This window comes from Pituophis catenifer, unplaced genomic scaffold (assembly GCF_029215685.1).
Source record: "Pituophis catenifer annectens isolate HBS135680 unplaced genomic scaffold, rPitCat1.0.hap2 SCAF_1, whole genome shotgun sequence".
Lineage (NCBI taxonomy): Eukaryota > Metazoa > Chordata > Lepidosauria > Squamata > Colubridae > Pituophis > Pituophis catenifer.
The window spans coordinates 1265545-1286285 of NW_027256881.1; the positions used below are offsets into that span (position 1 = coordinate 1265545).

The following is a 20741-nucleotide window of genomic DNA, read 5'->3' on the forward strand; positions in this document are numbered from 1 at the left end:
TCAGCCGAACCGGACCAAACCGGGAGGAACCCACCACTGCTTTCCCTGCTTGGATTGCTAACAGGCCAAGTATTTCACATATATTTAATGTAGATGTTTCTATTTTTTATGGTTTTAAAATGTTTTTAGTTTTGATTGCAATATATATTTTTTTTAAATTGAAAGCTGGCTATAGAAATTAATTGAATGAAGGAAGGAATGAATCTTGTCTAATTTTTTTTTTTTTAGCATGTAGGTATCCATTCAGAGGTACCATAGGACACCGAATATTCAAAACCGTTTCTGCCTGTTATTTTGAGAATGATTACAATTTTAACTATACAGGTAGTCCTCAACTTAACAAAGTTCATTTAAGTGACCATTCGAAGTTAAAATGGCACTGGAAAAAAATGACTTATGAAAGTTTTTCACACTTACGACCATTGCAGAATCCCCATGGTCACGTGAACCAAATTTGGACGCTTGGCAACTAACTCGTATTTATGACGGTTGCAATATCCTGTGGTCTTGTAATTCCCTTTTGCGACCTTCTGGCAAGAAAAGTCAATGGGGAAGTCAGATTTACTTAAAGGCCGTGTTGCTAACTTAACAACTGCAGTGATTCACTTAACAACTGTCTCGCTTAGCAACAGAAATTTTGGGTTCCATTGTGGTCTTAAGTCGAGGACTACCTGTAATTCCCTTTTTTCTCAAGGACCTGAACCGCGTGTCGATGTATTCCTTGTCTGTGGAAGTTTAAATAGTTCAACTTTCTAAAACTTATTCTTAGTATCTTCAGGTTTTTAGACTCTCGCTAATTTCAATGGGGAACTTTATTTTCATCAATTTAAAATACTGTTAGGAATCACATTTTAAGAATAATCACCAAGGAAAATCAACTCCTTTGAAGGGGAATCCCAAAGTGAGAAATGATGGGTCTAATTTTTAGTTTCTGCCTGGAAAGGATGAACGCTTCTTCAGAAAACTTTCTGTCCCCTAATTTCCCCTACATCACTCACCTCTATTCTGCAAGAGTGAGGCAGGTGGGCGTGGCTGTAGACCCCACAGGTTTTCCATCCCGTTTCTGTCTTTCAGGTCCAGCAAATGTATTAATATCAAGGGATCTATATCAAGCAAGCTGCTGCTGGCAGAAGTGAGTGCACTTCCTCGCCTTGACAAGTGGCTGGCTGTTGTGCGGTATGCATGGCTCCCACCTGGAGGAGGGGGGGGAGGCGGAGGAGGAGAAAGAAAGGGGAAAGAAGAAAAAGAGAGATGAGTAGTAGTTTATAACGATTTTAGGCACTCAATAATTCTTAGATATCAGCCAGAGTTGGACAATCTTATTAGCATTGCCTCTAACAGTAAATCAACTGTGCCCATTAGCAAACCTGTACCTAAAACAGACCCATAGAGAAATAAGAACATGACTTATTAGGGTATTTTGTGGAGAAACATGATATTTTTTTCAAGAAAATAGCCTAGAGCCCTGGTGGTGCAGTGGTTAGAGTGCAGTACTGCAGGCTACTTCTGTTGACTGCCGGCTGCCTGCAATTTGGCAGTTCGAATCTCCCCAGGCTCAAGGTTGACTCAGCCTTCCGTCCTTCCGAGGGGGGTAAAATGAGGACCCAGATTGTTGGGGGCTACATGCTGACTCTGTAAACCACTTAAGAGAGGGCTATAAAGCACTGTGAAGCGCTATATACAAATCTAAGTGCTATTGCTGTTGCTAACATGGTCTCAAAATCCTGTACGTGGGAAGACAGAAATGCAGGATAGAGAATATTTGTTTCTTTATACATTTAGAAACTTAAGAAAAGGAAATAGAATCTATACAGCCAACAATTACAAAATATAAAAGGATTGGTTTATTTGATTTTCTAGCAATCCAAAACAGGGGTGCTAGATATGGATAGATCTACAAATGGCGCTAATTATGGGATATGTGCCATCACAAGAATGAAAAGGCAAGAACCCTTTCCCTGTTGACCCATGATAGATTTAAACATCTTTAAAAATAAAGATATAAAGAAATCTGTATCAATCAGTGAATAGCTGACACCAGACTATCAAATCATCTTGCCTCCAGAAGTTGTGGATGCTCCAACACGGGAAGTTTTTAAGAAGAGACTGGACAACCATTTGTCTGAAACGGTATAGGGTTTCCTGCCTGAGCAGGGGTTGGACTAGAAGACCTCCGAGGTCCCTTCCAAGTCTGTTATTCTGTTATTAAATAATGTTAAGAAATGGAAGTCAAATATGAAGGAATGAGGAAGATCCAGGAACAAAGTTAAAAATCTAGAAACCAATATAAAATCAACCACTGCTCAACAATAATTAAAAACACTTAAAACAATAAAAATATTGTTTATGTTATTAAGCTATTTAAATTGTTAGTTAGCTCTCTTGTCTTCCCTATTATGAGCTCTCTTTAAAAAGGAAGAAGAAAAATTGGGTAGTATTACCCCTGTTGATAAGTAGTCTAGAATTCAATTTAATAATGGATTAATTTAACTGGGAAGTCAAATTCCCATTTTAAAGCTCCCTAAAAACAGATGATTTAAGAACAAGAAAGGAACAGAATGGGAGATCCTTTCAAATGAGTGGGCTACAGAGACTATTAACTGAGGATTTCACGAACATAAAATATTTAAAAACCTAAATAATGCATTCAATCACTTTGCTCTGAGACTTCATGTCTCCATTTCTGCTGTTGTAAAGGAGGTGGTATTAATCAGCTAAATACAAATTAATTTCTCGGCTCACAAGAAATTCTGTCAGAGGTATAATTTGCCTGCCATATGCCAGTGATTGTTATCTAAGTCACAAAAGGATTTTGACAGTTATAAACGGAACTGTAATATGAAAGTATGGATTGCTGTCTCCTACTGCCCATAGAATACCTGGCAAATCTGTCCTATATATCCACATTTTCAGCATAACATTACTATCCTTTCAGTGTTTGTTTAAAAGCAACCCTTTTCCAATTATTAAAAAAACCTCATCAAATACAGGTAGTCCTCAATTTACAACAGCCGGATTCACTTAGCAACGTGTGTTCAGTGTGACTGAACTGTAGGGATTCCCTTAACCAACATGGCAAGAAAAGTTGTAAAATGGAGCAAAGCCTACTTAACAAATTTCTCATTTAGCAACATAAATTTTGGGCTCAATTGTGGTCAGAGGTTCAGGACTGCCTGTATAAAGAATCTGTTTCTGAATTATTCATATCAACAATCAAAAGCATAAATTTATTGAAATTCTTCTCTATCTACTGCCTAAACGATCTCCTCCCGCAGTAAGAGGATGTACATCAGAAGAACATCAGAAGTTTTAAATGAAGGCATTAAAGCTTCTTAGGTTATAAAGACACGAAGGCCCAAGGACAATCTTTTCCTTGAAGTATGGCAAACCTCTAAAAAACTCAAGTTTCTCTGACAGCCTTCTCCAAAATATAATCTCACTGCTAGTATTATACCGACATGCTTTTTATTTTTTTTTAATCCCAGCTGCAAGCCTCCATTGAATTTAAGCTAATGGGATGACTGCCCTACATTAAATAATCCCTACATATGATATGTGACGCAGCAGTTCCAAAAATAGGAAATCCTACAGAATCCCCAACTCCACGTGGCTTCTGATGAGGGCAAAGGAGGAAGGGATGCTTTATACAGAAATGCCATTATAAAAAGCATTTTCTCTATGAATACCTGAAGCCCCTGCTGGGGCAGATGTGGCTTCTTCTACAAGGTCTCCTTCCTCCAACTCCATGTTGTGAGTGTATTCCACATCGTTCTCTCCAGACCTTGAGGGCAAAATTAAAATCACAAAGTTTTTGCTAAGCTTCAGGTTTGAGAAAATGTTCGTTCTATTAAATAGGGTTTGAAGAATTCTCAATTGCAGGGGAATTCTGAAATTACAATTTCACTGTAATGAGATAAAATCCTGAGTTCGTCTGCAGCCAGGGGCAGCTGCAGCTACACAACTGCAACACAAAACAGAAAGAGTGACCTGTGGTAATGGAACGGATTATACCAATGGTTCTCAATCTGGGGTAGGGAGACGCCTGGTGGGCCACGATGTCATCACAGGGCGTTCGCGAAGGCTTCAAGAAATGTTATGATTTAAATCTTGAATTAAGTCTTAGTGCTTTGTGGCCATGGTCACAAAAAAGGTGTCCATGTTAAAGAAGAGGTTGAGAACCCCTGGACTGTAGCATTTCAGAGGGGAAAATGATTAAATACATAACCCAGAGAGCTATATATTTAAGGTGATCCTAAAGCGTTTTTCTCGCCATGTACATGTATATATCCAAACTAAAGTGTGTTATTTCTCTGTGTCATATAATATAGGTGGGTATATGCATAATTTTGTATTTATTTGTTTGTTTATTTATTCTATCATGTTTATGTAAGTGTATATTGGAGGTGATGACCCTTTGAGAGCTGTATGCAACAAAATTTCATTCTGACATATGCCGATTAGTGTACATTCAAAGTGACAATAAAGTTATTCTAAGCCTAAATTTAAGTGGTGGATTTTTATATCTGAAGTAAAGTTGGTTAGATCAGATGATTGAAGATCTCCTGTTACAATTCAGGTAGTCCTCGACTTACGACCACAACTGAGCCCAAAATTTCCACTGCTAAGCGAGGCAGTTGTTACGTGAATCATGAGGTTTTTAAGTGAATCTGGCCTCCCCCATGTCACTTTGCTTGGCGGATAGCCAGCTGGGAAGGTTACAATTGGAGATCATATGACCCTGGGACAGTGCAATTGTCATCAATACATTCCAGCTGCCAATTGCCCGAATTCTGATCATATGACGGTGGGAATGCTACAATGGTCGTAAGTGTGAAAAAGGGGAATGGTTCACCTTTTTTCACGTTAGTAAATGAATGGTTATAAGTTGAGGAATACCTGCATGCACTTTATAAACTCAACAACGAAACAAAAAGAGAAACTCTCAAGAGGAGAAAAAAAAAATAGTACAGCTAAGTTTGATCCCCTAGATCAGAGGTCTTCAAACTTGGCAGCTTTAAGACTTGTGGACTTCAAGCTCAGGAGTTGAAGTCCACAAGTCTTAAAGCTGCCAAGTTTGAAGACCTCTGCCCTAGATCAAACTTAGGGGTACCAGAGGGTGGGCCGTTACCGGTTAGCGGCCTGTTAGGAACTGTGGAATTGAGCGAAGCTACATCTGTCCATGCGCCAGATCTAGATACCGCGTGAAACCATTTCCCCCACCCCCTACTCTTCTGTGGAAAAACTTGCTTTTTCTGGAAACTGGTCCCTGGTTCCAAAAAGTTTGGGGACTGCTGCTCAATCCCATCACCTCAGCCACCTCTAGAGGTATGACGACTTGCTTCCATTGAATTGTGGGTGCTCCATCAATGGATGTTTTTAAGAAGAGACTGGACAATCATTTGTCCGGAATGATATAGGACAGGGGGATGTCAAACTCAAGGCCCGCAGGCAGGATTGGGACGCCGGGTGCTTAGATCTGGCCCATGGGGCCACCCTGGAAGCAGCGGACTGGCCTTTTGCTGGTGCCAGCAAAAATGGAGCTCATGTTATATGCCTGCTGCAGCCCTCTGCCAGTGAAAACAGAGCTTAGGAGGGCTGTTTTTGCTGGCAAAACGCTTGGGCCACCACAGGTGCCCCTGACACGAGTGATGTCAAGCTGGCCTGCCCTCCTGCTCCACCCCAAGGTCCAACACAACCCTGATGTGGCCCTTAATGAAACTGAGTTTGACACCCCTAATACATCTCCTGCTTGAGCAGAGGGTTGGACTACAAGACCTCCAATGTCCCTCCCAACTCCGTTCTGTTATTCTAAGAGTTAACACCAATTTTTGGAGGAAATGTTTATCTATCCCTTATTTAGAAGGTCCCTATGTATTTATCTATAAAAGATCTCTGGCCTTCCTATCTGATACGTCAGGTTTACAATTAAAGTGCTGCCCAACGCAGCTTAAATATATGGATTACTTGCAGTCCAATCCTACGCACAGGAAGTCTCACCAAGTTGAGTGGATGTGAAAAAAAAAAATCTCGGCTTTAGGCTTATATGAACATTAAGCCTTCCCGGTGACATTTTGGGAACATCGCTGAAGGGTTTGGGATTTTTCCCCCCCCCCTACTCAGAGGCGTGAAAGGGGATTTACATGTCAACAGACGCAAGGAAAGGAAATCCCTGCCGTGACTTACATGGTCTCTTCGTCTATGTCGTTTTCCTCCGTGTTGCTGGTGGCCGTCGAGCTCACAGAGGAGCTGCTGCCGTCCAAATGGTTCGCCTCCTCTTGCCCCACAAAATCGACATCCAGATCGCCGTCGGAGAGTTCGTGCTGCAATCAGAAGCAGATTTGGAAACAAAATACTCACTTTGAGTAAGGGCTGGGAAGAAGGCAGCAATCCTCACACAAACAGCTAATTAAAAAAGAAAAACGTGACTCTGAAAATCAGCTTCCATATGTACACTTCAAATCCTGTTTATAAAACCAAAGAGCTATGAATTGCAGGTAGTCCTCGACTTACAACAGTTCATTTAGTGACCGTTCAAAGTTACAACGGCACTGAAAAAAAAAGTGATTATGATGGTTTTTCACTTATGACTGTTGCAGCATCTCCATGGTCATGTGACCAAAATTCAGACGCTTGGCAACTGATTCATGAGGTGGCGCAGTGGTTAGAGTGCAGGACTGCAGCTACTTCAGCTGACTGCTAGTTCAGCAGATCAGCGGATCAAATCAAGGTTGACTCAGCCTTCCATCCTTCCGAGGTGGGTAAAATGAGGACCCAGATTGTTGGGGGCAATATGCTATTTAGTATACTGTCTTTGGTGTAAGCCGCCCAGAGTCCTCAGAGAGTGGGCGGCATAGAAGAAGAAATAATAATAATAATAATAATAATAATAATAATAATAATAATAATAATAATAATAATAATAATAATAATAATAATAATAATAATATTTCTGACGGTTGTCGTATCCTGGGGTCACGTGATCACTTTTTATGACCTTCTGACAAGCAAAGTCAAATTCACTTAACAACCGTGTCACTAATTTAACAACTGCAATAATTCACTTACCAACTGTGGCAAAAAAGGTTGTAAAATGGGGCAACATTCACTTAGCAAATGTCTCATTTAGCAACAGAAATGTTGGGCCCAATTGTGGTTGTAAGTCGAGGACTACCTGTATTTCCCTTGCTGACACGAGATGTCATGGGAAAGGACGGAAAAGCAATGAAATGTAGCATTACTGATCCTTTTCTCACATCGCAAGTAATCTTTAACAACTTCAGGTAGTCCTCAACTTACGACCACAATCAGAACTGGACTTTCCATTGCTAAACAAGGTGACTGTGAAATAGTCATGCTTAATTTTATGACCTTTTTCCCCTATGGTTTTTAAATGAATCACTGCAGGGATTACACAAATCCAGCTTCCTGTATTGACTCTCTTAATGGGGGGGGGGGGGTGGACTAGATGACCTACAAGGTCCCTTCCAACTCTGTTAACCTGTAATCAGACTCTGCTGATCGGGGAAAGTTGCAAATGGCAGTCGTGTGAATCTAGAACGCTGCAACCATCATTAAATACATGCCAGTTGCCAAGCCCCCAAATTTCGACCATGTGACCACAGGGATGCTATGATGGACACAGCAACCGTCTTGCTTTAGCAACAGAAATGTTGGGCTCAAAGGTGGACGACCTGTCCGTTCCATTCACTGAGCAGAAGAGTCACAAGTGCTGTTCAGTAGGCAGTCAATACATTGGAACAGGGGGCAAGAGTACAGGTGGTCCTCGAGTTACGAATGGAATGGAGCCTGCCCATTCCATTTGTAACCAAGGATTCGTGTGACTGAATCTCATATTTTGAACGAGATCACTCCCTCCTTTCGCCCACACATTCGCTAATCAAATGCATGGTTCATTAAGCGCACATGAGGTATTTCAGGGTGGGGAAGGCCATAGGGGACCTAGAGATGGAACAGGCCACCTGCTTAATACCACCCAAGATCTCCCCGACCCACTGAAATACCTTATCCTCCCCACAATTGCTTCCCCCCACCCAACCTGCTGCGCTGGGTCACTTACCATGCTGTTCTGTCCCCGTACCACTCACGCACCCCCACAGACGGCCCGGAGTTAATAAGCCACACGACAAAATTCTTTGAAAATAAAGCTGGCAGCAACCCAGTGGCTAGCTGCCAATTCAGACTTTACTCACACAAAATAAAGATTAGACTGCCAGCATTCCGATAAAACAGGCAGAGTTTTCAACAATACAAGGATTAATCCAAATGCAGTCCGATAAAGCAGGCAAAGTCCAGTAACGCAGAGATCATGGATTATTTCTAGTTTTTGCTCGTCACAAACTGAACCGGCCACCACACCCACATTTATACCCTGTGGGGTGTGGTCCAGTGACTCAGCTAATCTCTGGCACGCCTTCCCCTCTGCTGCGCACGCTTCTCCCTGCGCCTCTGGCGAGGGTCCAGCCAGCACTTATCTCCTTCGTCGCTGTCCACCTGTGGCTGCGGGGACGTGCTTGGCTCTGGGCCTATCTCTTGGCCTTCGGTGTCCTCTGGAGGCATTGCCAGAGAGGAGGGTCCCAGAGAGGGAGGCCTTGCCAACTCCTCTTCCTCACACTCAGAGTCTGCATCTGTCGATAGCCCAGGCTCAGGCAACGGAGCTACAACACATGCAAAGATCTAGCCAGTCTCTTCTCCAGCCACTCAGTCCCGCACCCCCATCTGACGTTCTGTTTAGGTCTGCACAGACCTCGCCCGGCATTTTGCAGGCCGAAACGGAGCTCCATTTCAGCTGGCAAAGTGCAGGTCGCAAGTTGCAGAGCCTCTGCGGTTGTATGTAAGGGAGAACAACTGCCGTGGTGCTGCCAGATTCGTAGTTTCGGGACTTGTTCGTAAACACTAGGGGGCGCTTGTCACGTAACTTTGAATGTTCACTCGGGGAATGCTCATAACCCAGGGATTACCTGTACTTACATTAAAGTCTTCGTATTGTATTTTTTCCTCCTCTTCTTGTTTTGTGTCTCTGGGAGGTGCTGTGCTGGCCACAGCCTCAAGGAGCACTTCTGAGTTTGGTCCCGATTTCTTCGGTCTCGTTTCCAGGCCATCATCGCTTTGTGGGCTAAGGTGAGTATCTGGAGGGGAGACGCCGTGGGATTTCTGGGTCCGGGAAAGCTCGATTGCAAGCCTCTTTGTTTTTTTAAACAGGTAAGCAAAAAAAGAGGGAAAAAAACAGATGACACTGTTGATGGGATTTCTGAAAGCAGCGAGAGCAGGACCCAACCCAAACTAGCATGCTCTAATTTGGGAGCATCACTGGTACAAGAGTCCTCTGTGAAGACGATACCGAATCAGGTATTATTCTAAAACTTTTGAAATGATTAATAATTTAAAAGTAGTTCAAAGGGATGATTTAATAATGGGAAACCACAAAGGAGTGAAAAGCAACTGATGTCGGGAAATCAACATCAAAAGGGGGAAAAAAAGGAAATTCTGAACTCCGAGGGAGATGGGGGGGTTAAGAAATACAAAATATAAGTAAACATAGATAAGTAAAAAGTGTCTCAGTACCATATACATGAAAAGTGGCCCAATTATATACTGAGTTTAGGTGCAAAAAATGATTTACCATATTTTTCAGAGTATAAGACACACTGGAGTATAAGATGCACCTATCTTTTTTGGTGAGGAAAAGAAGAAAAAGAAATCTCCCTCTGCCTCTGAGCAATTTTGCAGCAAACAGCAAACAGCCTGCATTACTTTCATTTTCAGCAAAGCTTGATTAGCACAAGGGGAAAAAAATCTGCTCCAGCAATTTACCTCTTTGCAGCAACCAGCAGAGCCTGTGCAAAACAGCTGAGAGCAAATCAGCTGAGAGTCGATCCAATCAATTTGTGCTAATTAGGCTGTGCTGAAGCTGAAAGGAGCTGTTTTTTCTTGCTGTTTGCTTGCAAGGAGGTAACTGCTGGGAGGCAGAGGCCAAAGGGTGAGGGCCAGTGGGTGGGCAGGGCTACATTTGGTGTATAAGATGCACCTAAATTTTCACCCCCTTTTAGGGGGGAAAAAGGTGCGTCTTATACTTTGAAAAATACAGTAGGTAATTATGACATTGTCTTAAGAATATGGACCATACATTAATCTAAGTAAAATTACCTTTAAATGTGTGTACACAAAAACACATGCCTGCATTTGAAAGATTAAATAATCTTATGTCATTTGTTCATAAGTAACTATCCAAGCATAAAAAAAACAAGAAAGGGTAGGAGAGTGAGTGGAAAAATCTCAGAGGCCTGAAATAATGATCTGAGCAATCCTTGGGAGATTACTGAATGCCCCCAAAGAGAGGCAAAAGCAATGCCAGCTTGTTAAGCGCATGAAATGACGATGGACCAACAATCCCTCCAAACTAATCAAGTCACCAAACTACAGCATAATGCCCTAAAGCGGGTAGGCTGGAAGGTGACACACTAGCTGAGTGAGATGAAATTGGTGCCACCGCACCTTCCCATCCTCCAGCTTTCTCTTCTCTGAAGGGTCCTTGGTGCTCTCTGAGCTTGGTTGTTTTCTTGCAGACATTCCATTACCCAACTCGGTGATATCATCAGTGCTAGACACTGATGAAGTTACCTAGTTGAAACGTCTGCAAGAAAACAACCAAGCTCAGAGAGCATCAAGGACCCCTCAGTTCAACCCTGAGTTACACTTCTCCTTTATCTGTCTTCTCTACTGCAGAAGAGACTAGGTAACAGGAATGGATGACACTGTTCTGTCCCCGTCTCACACACGCACACAAACAGACAGCCGGGGGTTAAATAAACTGGCAGACAACCAATTCTTCCGATAAGACGCTTGGCAGCAACCCAATAGCTGCTTGCCAAGAACTTTACTCAATAAACAAAATACCCACAGTCAAGAATTGTCCAGTTCGTAAAATGAATCCAAGGTCGATAATGTTGTTTCCAAAGATGCAATGTGACTCGATAGTAGTTAGTTTTTTCCGTCACAGAGTCTGAATGGCCACCTCATCCCCTTTTATACCCTGTGGGGTGTGGTCCAATGACTCAGCCTAATCTCGGGCACGCCCTTTCGTCTGTTGTGCGCGCTTATCTCTGCGACATTGGCGTGGATCCAGCCAAGACTCATTACCCTCATCACTGTCCACCTGTGGCTGCATGGACGTGCTTGGCCCCGGCCCTATCTCTTGCCTTTCGGCGGACACCGAAGACATTGCCAGAGAGGAGGGTCCTGAAGAGGGAGGCCTTGCCAACTCCTCTCCTTCATTCTCGGAGTCCTCTCCTGCCGATGACACAGGCTCAGGTAACGGAGCCACAACAGACACCCTGGTCTCCACTATACACAACAGATTGGCACTGTCACTTAGATTCAGCTTCTGGGTGAGTGAGATTTAACAGAATAATAGGAGTTGGAAGGGACCTTGGAACACTTCTAGTCCAACCCCCTGCTCAAGCAGGGAACTGTACCGTTTCAGACAAGTGGTTGTCCCATCTCTTGTTGAAAATCTCCAGTGATGGAGCACCCACAACTTCCGGAGGGAAGCCGTTCCACTGATTTAATTGTTCTCACTGTCCTAATTCTAATTTTTCTGTGCAATTCCTGTTCTGATTTTTCCAACAGCTGATCCATTAAAAATAAGAGTATTTAGACTGGAAGATCTACTGGCTATCATCAGAATTTCCATGACACGTATTAAAGGAGGTATGCATAGGGTTTGAGATTTGAAGTTTAAAAGGTGCTTTAGGGAAGATGAGGTGCATACCCAATCCTGCTGCCTCATGCTTAAAATGTTGCACTTTTTCTTGGGCTTACCTCAAAGCCTGAAATTCCAAAAAAGTACATACCTGAAATAAGGCGGTACCAAAAGCATGCTCAGGCATACTGTAAAATACTTTGTTGCCTAGTGTATGACAGCCTTTACCAACCCGGTACCTTCTAAATATAATGAAATAAATACAAGTGCAAACAGTGTCCATTTGGCTAGGGAATTATGACTAAAAATATCCAAGAAGCACCAGACAGGGAAAGCTGCGTTGATGATAATACTAAGCAAGGTAAGTCAGGTTTTTTAATACAGGTAATCCTCAACTTATGACCACAATTGGCACCAGAATTTTCACTGTTAAACAAATGCAACAAATGCATCCATTTTTATGATCATTTTTTTGCCACAATTGTTAAGTGAATCACTGCAGTTAAGTGAAGCATGTGACCGTTAAGCAAATCTTGGTTCCCCCATTGACTTTGCTTGTCAGAAACCCAGGGAAGGTGACAAATAGCAAGAGCGCTTAGATTTATATACCGCTTCATAGTGCAATAGTGATCACATGACTCCAGAAGGCTGCCACTGTCAATTGCAGGTTGCTAAGCACTTGAATTTTGGCCATGTGACTGTAGGAATGCTGCCATGGTCGTAAACGTGAGGACCAGTCATAAGTCAATTTTTCAGTGCCATTATAATTTCGAAAGGTTACTAAACAAGTGGTTGTAAGTCAAGGACTCTCTGTATATCTTAACTTGAACCTTTTTACACATACTTCCAGCTTGAATTAGAAAAAAAGGAACACAGTGTTAGTATTTTAATGCTTTAATCTAATTTCATGGTTTTAATATGATTTATATGTTGTTTTACTTTTGGATTGGGAGCTGTCCAGAGCTGGTTAGAAGATAGATGGCTATAGAAATGTTTTACATACATACATACATACATACATACATACATACCTACCTACTGTGTGATGTAGTAATGCTTACCTCTTTCAGATTATTTATTTGCTGGACGTAGCTTGTTTGAGCAGCTTCCAGCTGAGAAATGTACCAGTACTGATCCCGACATTTCTGGAAGAACGTAGGTGAACGCACCTGGAACCTTTAGAAGAAACAGCACGTCAAAAAGTTCACTAAGCTTACCCAAAAAAATGCAAGTCATTTCAGCATTTGGATTCTCTCCAACTTCCTCCAGCATGTGTATGTTTCCATAATCCAAACAGGATGGCATTATTAGGAGAGCAGGGTTGTCTTATCCGACACTATCTCATTTACTCCAAGGGATTAGGGCTTTAAACTGCATTCAGTTAATTAAACTGGCTAATGCCAAAATGTCACCCTTTGTTTATTGATGCTTGTTTACTTGGCTTCTGAAATGGGACTGGGAAAATTGTGTTTCCTTTTAACACTTAATTGCTAGCTGTTATTCATTAAACTGCAATAATCCCAATAAGAAATCTGCTAAGAGATTTAAGCAATTATCTAATTTTGCTTAGGGTCCAACCAATTAAAAGAAACAATTAGTCATTTGTTTTTAACATTTATATGTCATTCTTAAAAAAAACCAGATTTTCCCAGGATGATTTACAACAAACTAAAAATGCCCAAAGTTCTAAAACGATCAAACTATGCATTGAAACATTATAATTAAAATGTGTAACCTAGTAACAATAAAAGAAGCAATAAAAAGTTAAAATGTATCTGGCACAGAAAAGATAATAAAATCTGGATGTGTGACGGGGACTAGAGGTTTTGTCTTCCGAGCTTTCGGACTCATGCTGGAGCCCATCTTCAGGGAACTTCTTTTATCTTTATCTTTATCTTTTATTAGATTTGTATACCGCCCTTCTCCTTTCGGACTCAGGGCGGTGAACAGCCAAAATGAAAACATTTGTACACAAAAGTTAAAATAATTTTAAAAATAATTAAATGAAATTTGGCCCATAATTTAAAACATTTCAATTAAAAATCAGTATCAACTTTAAAACCAACATGGAATCAGGCCAGCCCGGCTAACTGAAAAAAGTAAGTTTTTAGGGCCCGACAAAAAGTCCGGAGGTCTGGGATCACTCGTATCTCTGGGGGTAGATCATTCCAGAGGTAGGTGCCACCACAGAGAAGGCTCTCCCCCTGGGGGTCGCCAGCCGACATTGTCTGGCTGACGGCACCCTCAGGAAGCCCTCTCTGTGGGAGCGAACCGGCCGGTGGGAGGCAATTGGTGGCAGAAGGCAGTCCCGTAAGTACCCCGGCCCTAAGCCATGGAGTGCTTTCACCAACACCTTGAAGCGCACCCGGAAGTCCACCGGAAGCCAATGCAGCTTGGGCAGGAGGTGTGTCACGTGGGAGCGCCCTGTCGCTCCCATAATCCCCCGCGCGGCTGCATTTTGCACCAGATGGAGCCTCCGGGTGCACCCCAAAGGGAGCCCCATGTAGAGAGCGTTACAATAGTCCAGACGAGAAGTGACGAGTGCTTGAGTGACCATTCGTAAGGAGTCCCGATCTAGAAAGGGGCGCAACTGGCGTATCAGGCGAACCTGATAGAAAGCCCCCCTGGCCACGGCCGTCGTATGCTCTTCTAAAGACAGCCGTGTGTCCAGGAGGACACCCAAGTTGTGGGCCCTTTCCGTGGGGGCCAGTGATTCACCCCCAATAACCAGCAATGGCACCAGCTGGCTATACCGGGATGCCGGCAGCCACAGCCACTCGGTCTTGGAAGGGTTGAGTCGAAGCCTGTTTCTCCCCATCCAGACCCGCACGAACTTCAACTTCAACTTCCCTACTAAAGACAATATTCCAGATAAGAAGGACTACTAATGAAAAGATTCCCTCTTCTTATTTTTGAACCCTACACAATGTATTTTCACAAGAAAAACATTTAAGACCCAGAGCCCCTAATGTAGCATAGAGGTTTGCCATCCTATTGCCATGAAGACCAACTATGATGCCCTTTCGTAAACTTTCTTACCGTAATATGACCGTGTCATTTTGCCTGTTCAAATAGCCTTCATTGGCAAGCAAATCCAGTCGGAAAAACCTGTTGTAACCCCAGCATTCCCCAACTTCAAAATCAGATGCAAATTCTCTAATGATGTTTTTTGCAGGATCATTAGTGGATTGATGGACCATCTCAACACGATATTCATATCTGGAAGGAAGGAAGGGTTCAGTATTTCATTCTTCCTACTTTGTATCTGTGCATTCCCATATTTTCTCCAGGTAATTTTCAGATCAACTTGGGTGTACATAATAAGATGCAGTAAGGAAAATAAGAAGGAAGTATTTGTGCCAAAAAAATTGAATTACACAAATGGAAACTTAATCCAATGAGCAAAGTCAATAGGAAATCCAAATTTACCTAATAACTGCATGAATCATTTAACGATTGCAGCAAATATAAATACGTGATCAAAATTCAGATGTTTGACAACTGGTTCATATTTATGACTATTACAGTATCCCAGGGTCAGGTTTATTATGCAAAACCCATATTTTCCAAAATTTTAGGTACACATTAACAATTGATGGAGACCTTCTCGATCAAAAGAATGCAGTGAATAAAAATCAACAGTTCTGTTTTCATTGGGCTCATCTTAGACTTATAAAATAACCCAATGTCTTACATTATCTGAAAGATATTACGGTAGTATATCTTGTTTTCAAGGATGCATATTCCAAAATTATATTTTTGTTGAGCATATAAAATATATACAGAATCTTTCATTAGAAAAATACATTAAATGGTGCTACTGTGGTAGAAAGAAAGAAAGAAAGAAAGAAAGAAAGAAAGAAAGAAAGAAAGAAAGAAAGAAAGAAAGAAAGAGAAAAAAACATGCAGGTTCTGGCCATCCCACGCAAAACTGTGCATGAAATGCCAAGGGCACTGCAGATGGTGTGGTGCCTTGGCATTAAAATGCCACCAAATGGTTTAAAATGAGAGGAGACAAATAAGTACATAACCAACTTGGAAACTTATCTGGAAGATTTAAAGTATGCAGTGACCCTTGTACCCTATCTTGAAAAACAGAAGTAATCAAGATAAAAACTAAATCTTACTCTAAATGTTCAAGCTTTTCCAAAAGAAAGAATTCAAATAAAATATATTAACTAGCAGCTATAACAGGGGACCAGGATTTTGGTTTTACATTTCTGGAATAATGTATTCAGGTCCAATAAATAATTTTATTTTAGATGTCATAAACTTTTTTAGAAGAAAGAATCCTCTTTTGTGCATGAAAGACAGGCAAATATCATAGCTGGGCTTCTGTTCCCTGCTAAAATTAAGATATCTCTCTACAGCAAGTTCACCACAACACCGAGTCCAGGATTCTTAGCTTGCTAGCAATCTTCCAGTATTTGAGGGGCTGCCACAAAGAGGAGGGGGTTAATTTATTTTTCAAAGCACCAGAAGTTGTGGGTGCTCCATCACCTGAGGTTTTTAAGAAGAGACTGGATTGCCATTTGTCTGGAATGTTATAGGGTCTCCTGCTTGAGCAGGGGGTTGGACTAGAAGACCTCGAAGGCCCCTTCCGGCCCTAGTCTGATTGATTGCTAAAGATGACTGGCAAACAACACTATTTACACAACATAAACCACTTTTCCCATACGCTGAGAGCAATTTAATAGCCACACATAACAATCTAGTGCAATACTCAGCAGGCAAAGCTAATGGACAAAGAGTGCACTTTCAAACTTCTAACAGTTTCACATTTAGAAGAGAATATTTGTTGGTCAGGATTGTCTAACACCTGATGATGTTACCTAGTTTGGTAATAAAATGTCTGCAAGAAAACAATCAAGCTCATAGAGCACCAAAAGGACCCTGCAGTTTCACATTTCACAAAAATGTGAATTTCACATTTCTAATCCAGAAGATTATTTCTGAAGAGTAACTCAGAGAGTACTAATTTTTGCCAATTTCCCTCTTTTCATGTAACTGAAAATTCATTCTTTAGTGTTTATTTTTTTGTTCACCTTTCTACCCCAATCCAGAGACCCCTACACTTTACAAATAATAAGAAACAAAGAAACAACAATACAATAATAAAACGGTAAATTCCGTGCCAGCAGAAAACTACAAACAATAAAAATAGAACAGAAAGATGGCTTGATGAAATTTGAAGGGTCTCTGGAACATCTCTAGCCTAAGGGCCACCAAGTTAAGTTTATTTTATTGTCATTGCACCTCGTACAACGAAATTAAATGCCATCTCCAGTGTACATTGTAACTATAAAAATAAACCACAAACACACATCCTTCACATTCTATACAGCTGAACTGAAAACCCGATATTGCATTAGTATTGCACTATACAGTAGAATTTAATATAGTTACTGCCCTGGAATAGAAGCTGTTTTTCAGCCTATTTGTCCTTGTTTTTATTATCCTGTACCGTCTGCCAAATAGTAATAGTTCAAAAAAAAGGTGCCTAGGATGAGATGGATCTTTAAGAATGTTTTGAACTTGCTTAAGGCAGCGGGAGCTATCAAGCTCTTCCAAAGAGGGGAGAGGGCAACCCATAATCCTCTGGGCAATGACGTTGATCCTCTGGAGCTCTGTCCTACCTGCCATTGTGCAACTGGCAAACCATACACAGGTGCAGTATATTAAAATACTCTCTATGGTGCAGCGGTAGAGGCCACCAGCAGTTTTTCATTCAGTTGTTGTTTCCTGAGAAGTCTCAGGTGGTATAATCTCTGCTGGGCCCTTTTGACCAATACTGCAATGTGAGTGCCCCAGATCAGCTCCTCTTTTATGATAACATCCAGAAACTTAAAACTGGCTACTTGTTTCACTCGGTCTCCATTGATAAGCAAGGGCTGGATGTCTGATATATTCCTTCTTTTTTTTTAAAAAAAATATTTTTTTATTGATTAAAAAAAACAAAACACATATATACAACAATACAACAAACACCACAAATAAACATAAATCAAGTCTTGCGATTTCTTTTCCAAGTTTATCACATCGGTAAACTATATTTATATTCCTATCTATATATCTACATATTTACTTACATAGTAATGTCTTAAACTCCATATTTAATCAATTATATTTCTTGCTTGGTACTCAATTTTTGTCTATGAATTTTGACCTCTCTTTTGTGTGTCTATTTTTATTTTCCTTTCTTATTCTCCAACCAGTTATACCATCTCTGCCATGCTAAATAGTAATAGTAATCCTTCTATAGTCCACTCTAAGCTCCTTGGTCTTATTGGTGTTAAGGACCAAGTTATTGTCTCTGCACCACGAAAGCAACCAGACCACCTCATCTCGATAGGCATGGTTAGATAAGGAGATGGTTAGCCTGATCTTAGCTGGGATCCTGCTCTATGGCAGAGGTGCCTGTGGGCCAGATCCAGCCCGTGGAGTGCTTAGATCTGGCCCACGGGGCTGACCTGGAAACAGCAAAGGACTGGCCTGCAGTGCCTCTGCCAGCGAAAATGGAACTTGGGAGGGCTGTGTGTGGCCCTCCCGACCTCCGTTTTCGCTGGCAGAGGGTTGCAGGAGGCTGTAGCAGCTGTAAATGGAACTCGGGAGCCCGTTTTCACTATTATGAGCATTTGGGCCTCCACAGGTGCCCATGACACGAGTGACGTTGCTGGCCACGCCCACCCTGGCCCCCTGAGGTCAAACACAACCCTGATGAAATCAATGAAATTGAGTTTGACACCCCTGCTCTATGGCATCAGCAATGTCACACCAAAACAGCACCTCTTCATTTTAGCTCCCAGACTTTCCCAAAATGGAGGATCAATAGCAGATTCTCTTTGTTCGATTAAATTGGCTGGGCTGATATCGGATGGAATCGGTGGTCCTGAAAATCGCCCAACCTGGACTGAGGGGGTTTGATTATTTTAATGGATTTCAATATATGTTTTAAATTTATATTTATGCATTTATGTATTTTGTATGTATTTTATGTTTCATTGGGTTTGTTTTATTGTTGTGAGCCGCTCTGAGTCTACGGAGATAGGGCGGCATACAAATCACATAAAATAAAATAAATAAATAAATAAAATAAATGTTGTGTTGTGAATTATGTGGAAAGTGCAGCGTGGAAAAATCAGTTTTTCACTCTAAGGAAGAACAGCTGAAATGGGACCAGCACTCTTCCTTTTTCTCATATAATTCTTAGACAGATGCTGGAGTTTTGCAGGTTAGATTTATAAAAGGCAAACTCAGACACGTAACTGTGACTCTGCTTACATTAACACAACATTAATTAGGGATTGTCATCTGGTAGGACCACAAAAATGGGACTTCTTGGTGGTGGTCCCTTCTTTATGGAAAATCATTCCCTTCCCCCTGAGACAGAGTTGGTCCCCACCCTGTTGCTTTTCTGACAGACCCTAAAAACGTGGTTTTGTCAGTGGGTCTGGGGACTGCAAATTACTGCCACATGTGGGGGGGAGGGCAAAATGTTTTTTTAATGGATGATATTGGTGGATTTTTTTTCCAATTTGATAAAGCACCCAGAGTAACCAATGTGAGAGTTGGGTCACTATATAAATTTGTTTAATAAGTAATAAATAAAACATTGTGGGTAAGGCATGCAACAGATAATACCAGATGCTTGCATTAGTTCTTACTTGGATGTTTCTGGCAATCCAGCTGAGAGCTCAAGAAATACCGATAAATAGTAGCCACGTACCACGCCGTTTCCATCCTTCACACACACAAAAATTAAAGTAGAAGTTAGGAATAAATCCGGAGCAATCAAAAGAGCTTTTGAAGTTCTTATTTATAAATCCCGACTGTGACGGAAGTCAACTTTTCATCAGATGCAGAGCTCACATATCTAAAGTTAAAAAGGGTAATATTCCCTTGCATCTTTTTTCCTTTGTTGCCTCAAAGAAATGGCTTGTTCACTGAAACTCACATCCCTGGTGTCATCTGATACAAAACACCTGAAGGCAGGACAAGAAGCAACAGATGGAAACTAATCAAGGAGAGAACCAGCCTAGAACTAAAGAAGAATTTCCTGACAGGGAGAATAAATCAGTGGAACAACTTCCAGAAGTTGTAGGTGCTCCAATACTGGAGGTTTCAAGAAGAGATTGGACAGCCATTAGTCTGGAATGCTATAGGGTTTCCTGCCTAAGCAGGGGGTTCCACTAGAAGACCTCCAAGGCCCCTTCCAACTCTGTTATTCTGTTATCATGTGCTGACACCTTTAACAAAAAGTCCCCCATAATGAATCAAAGCTCAGTGTTTCTTAGTCAGCAGAATAGCTTAATATTCATTCAGTAAACAGAACGCAACAGAAAGCCACAGACATTCTGATTTCAAGTGCTCAAGTATGAAAAATAATGAATCTGGAATGTCTTGTACAAAAATTAGGCAAGCTGTCAAAGCAAGTGATTTTTGTTTTGTATCCATTTTTGCTGTATTTTCAAACAATTTGTTTGACTAGGAATGGGCTTAAACATAAAATAATGTCCAGGCTTTCCCAAAAGAAGGAATTCAGGTAAAGCATATTAAGTAGCAATTCTGACATGACTCAGTTAGAAAATAATGAGCTTTATTTTTAATAGTCAATGAAAATTACTTGTGGTTAATCAGCTTTTAAGGGGAAACAATCATACTATATAGCATATCATCAATGGGTATTTTTTTTGGCTTACCTATACTAAAATATATTTGTTAATATTTATATTGGGGCTCTATGTTTAGTCTGCATTCATCAAAACATTACATTCAAATATCTACATTTTGAAGTCCTGAATTTCAGCAAGTTGAACAATATATCAGGATTAATCAGGATTAATCATAGGACTAGAGTACTGAAGTGCATCAGAAGTAATACAAGAATAATTCAAGTATCTCTTAATGCTATCAATCCTATTTAATTAATTTTTAACATCACTTGTCTCTTTTCAGTTTAAATTTTATATTTTATATGCTGCTTTTAATGCTTTTAATATTTTATCTGTACACTGTGCAGAGT

The 20741-nt window shown here is 41.1% G+C and overlaps 1 protein-coding gene across 2 annotated transcripts in view; it reads right to left on the reverse strand.

Annotated features, from left to right (window-relative positions):
* Positions 1-20741, reverse strand: part of TRIM37 (tripartite motif containing 37) — a 60375-nt gene that overhangs the window by 18631 nt on the left and 21003 nt on the right. For both annotated transcript variants that reach the window (XM_070931992.1, XM_070931991.1), the window contains 7 exons: positions 19384-19460; positions 14759-14938; positions 12781-12895; positions 8989-9201; positions 6184-6320; positions 3687-3781; positions 999-1193 (listed from right to left, as the gene is read on the reverse strand). In XM_070931992.1, the coding sequence (XP_070788093.1) occupies positions 999-1193; positions 3687-3781; positions 6184-6320; positions 8989-9201; positions 12781-12895; positions 14759-14938; positions 19384-19460 (1012 nt within the window). The remainder of the gene's footprint in view (positions 1-998; positions 1194-3686; positions 3782-6183; positions 6321-8988; positions 9202-12780; positions 12896-14758; positions 14939-19383; positions 19461-20741) is intronic.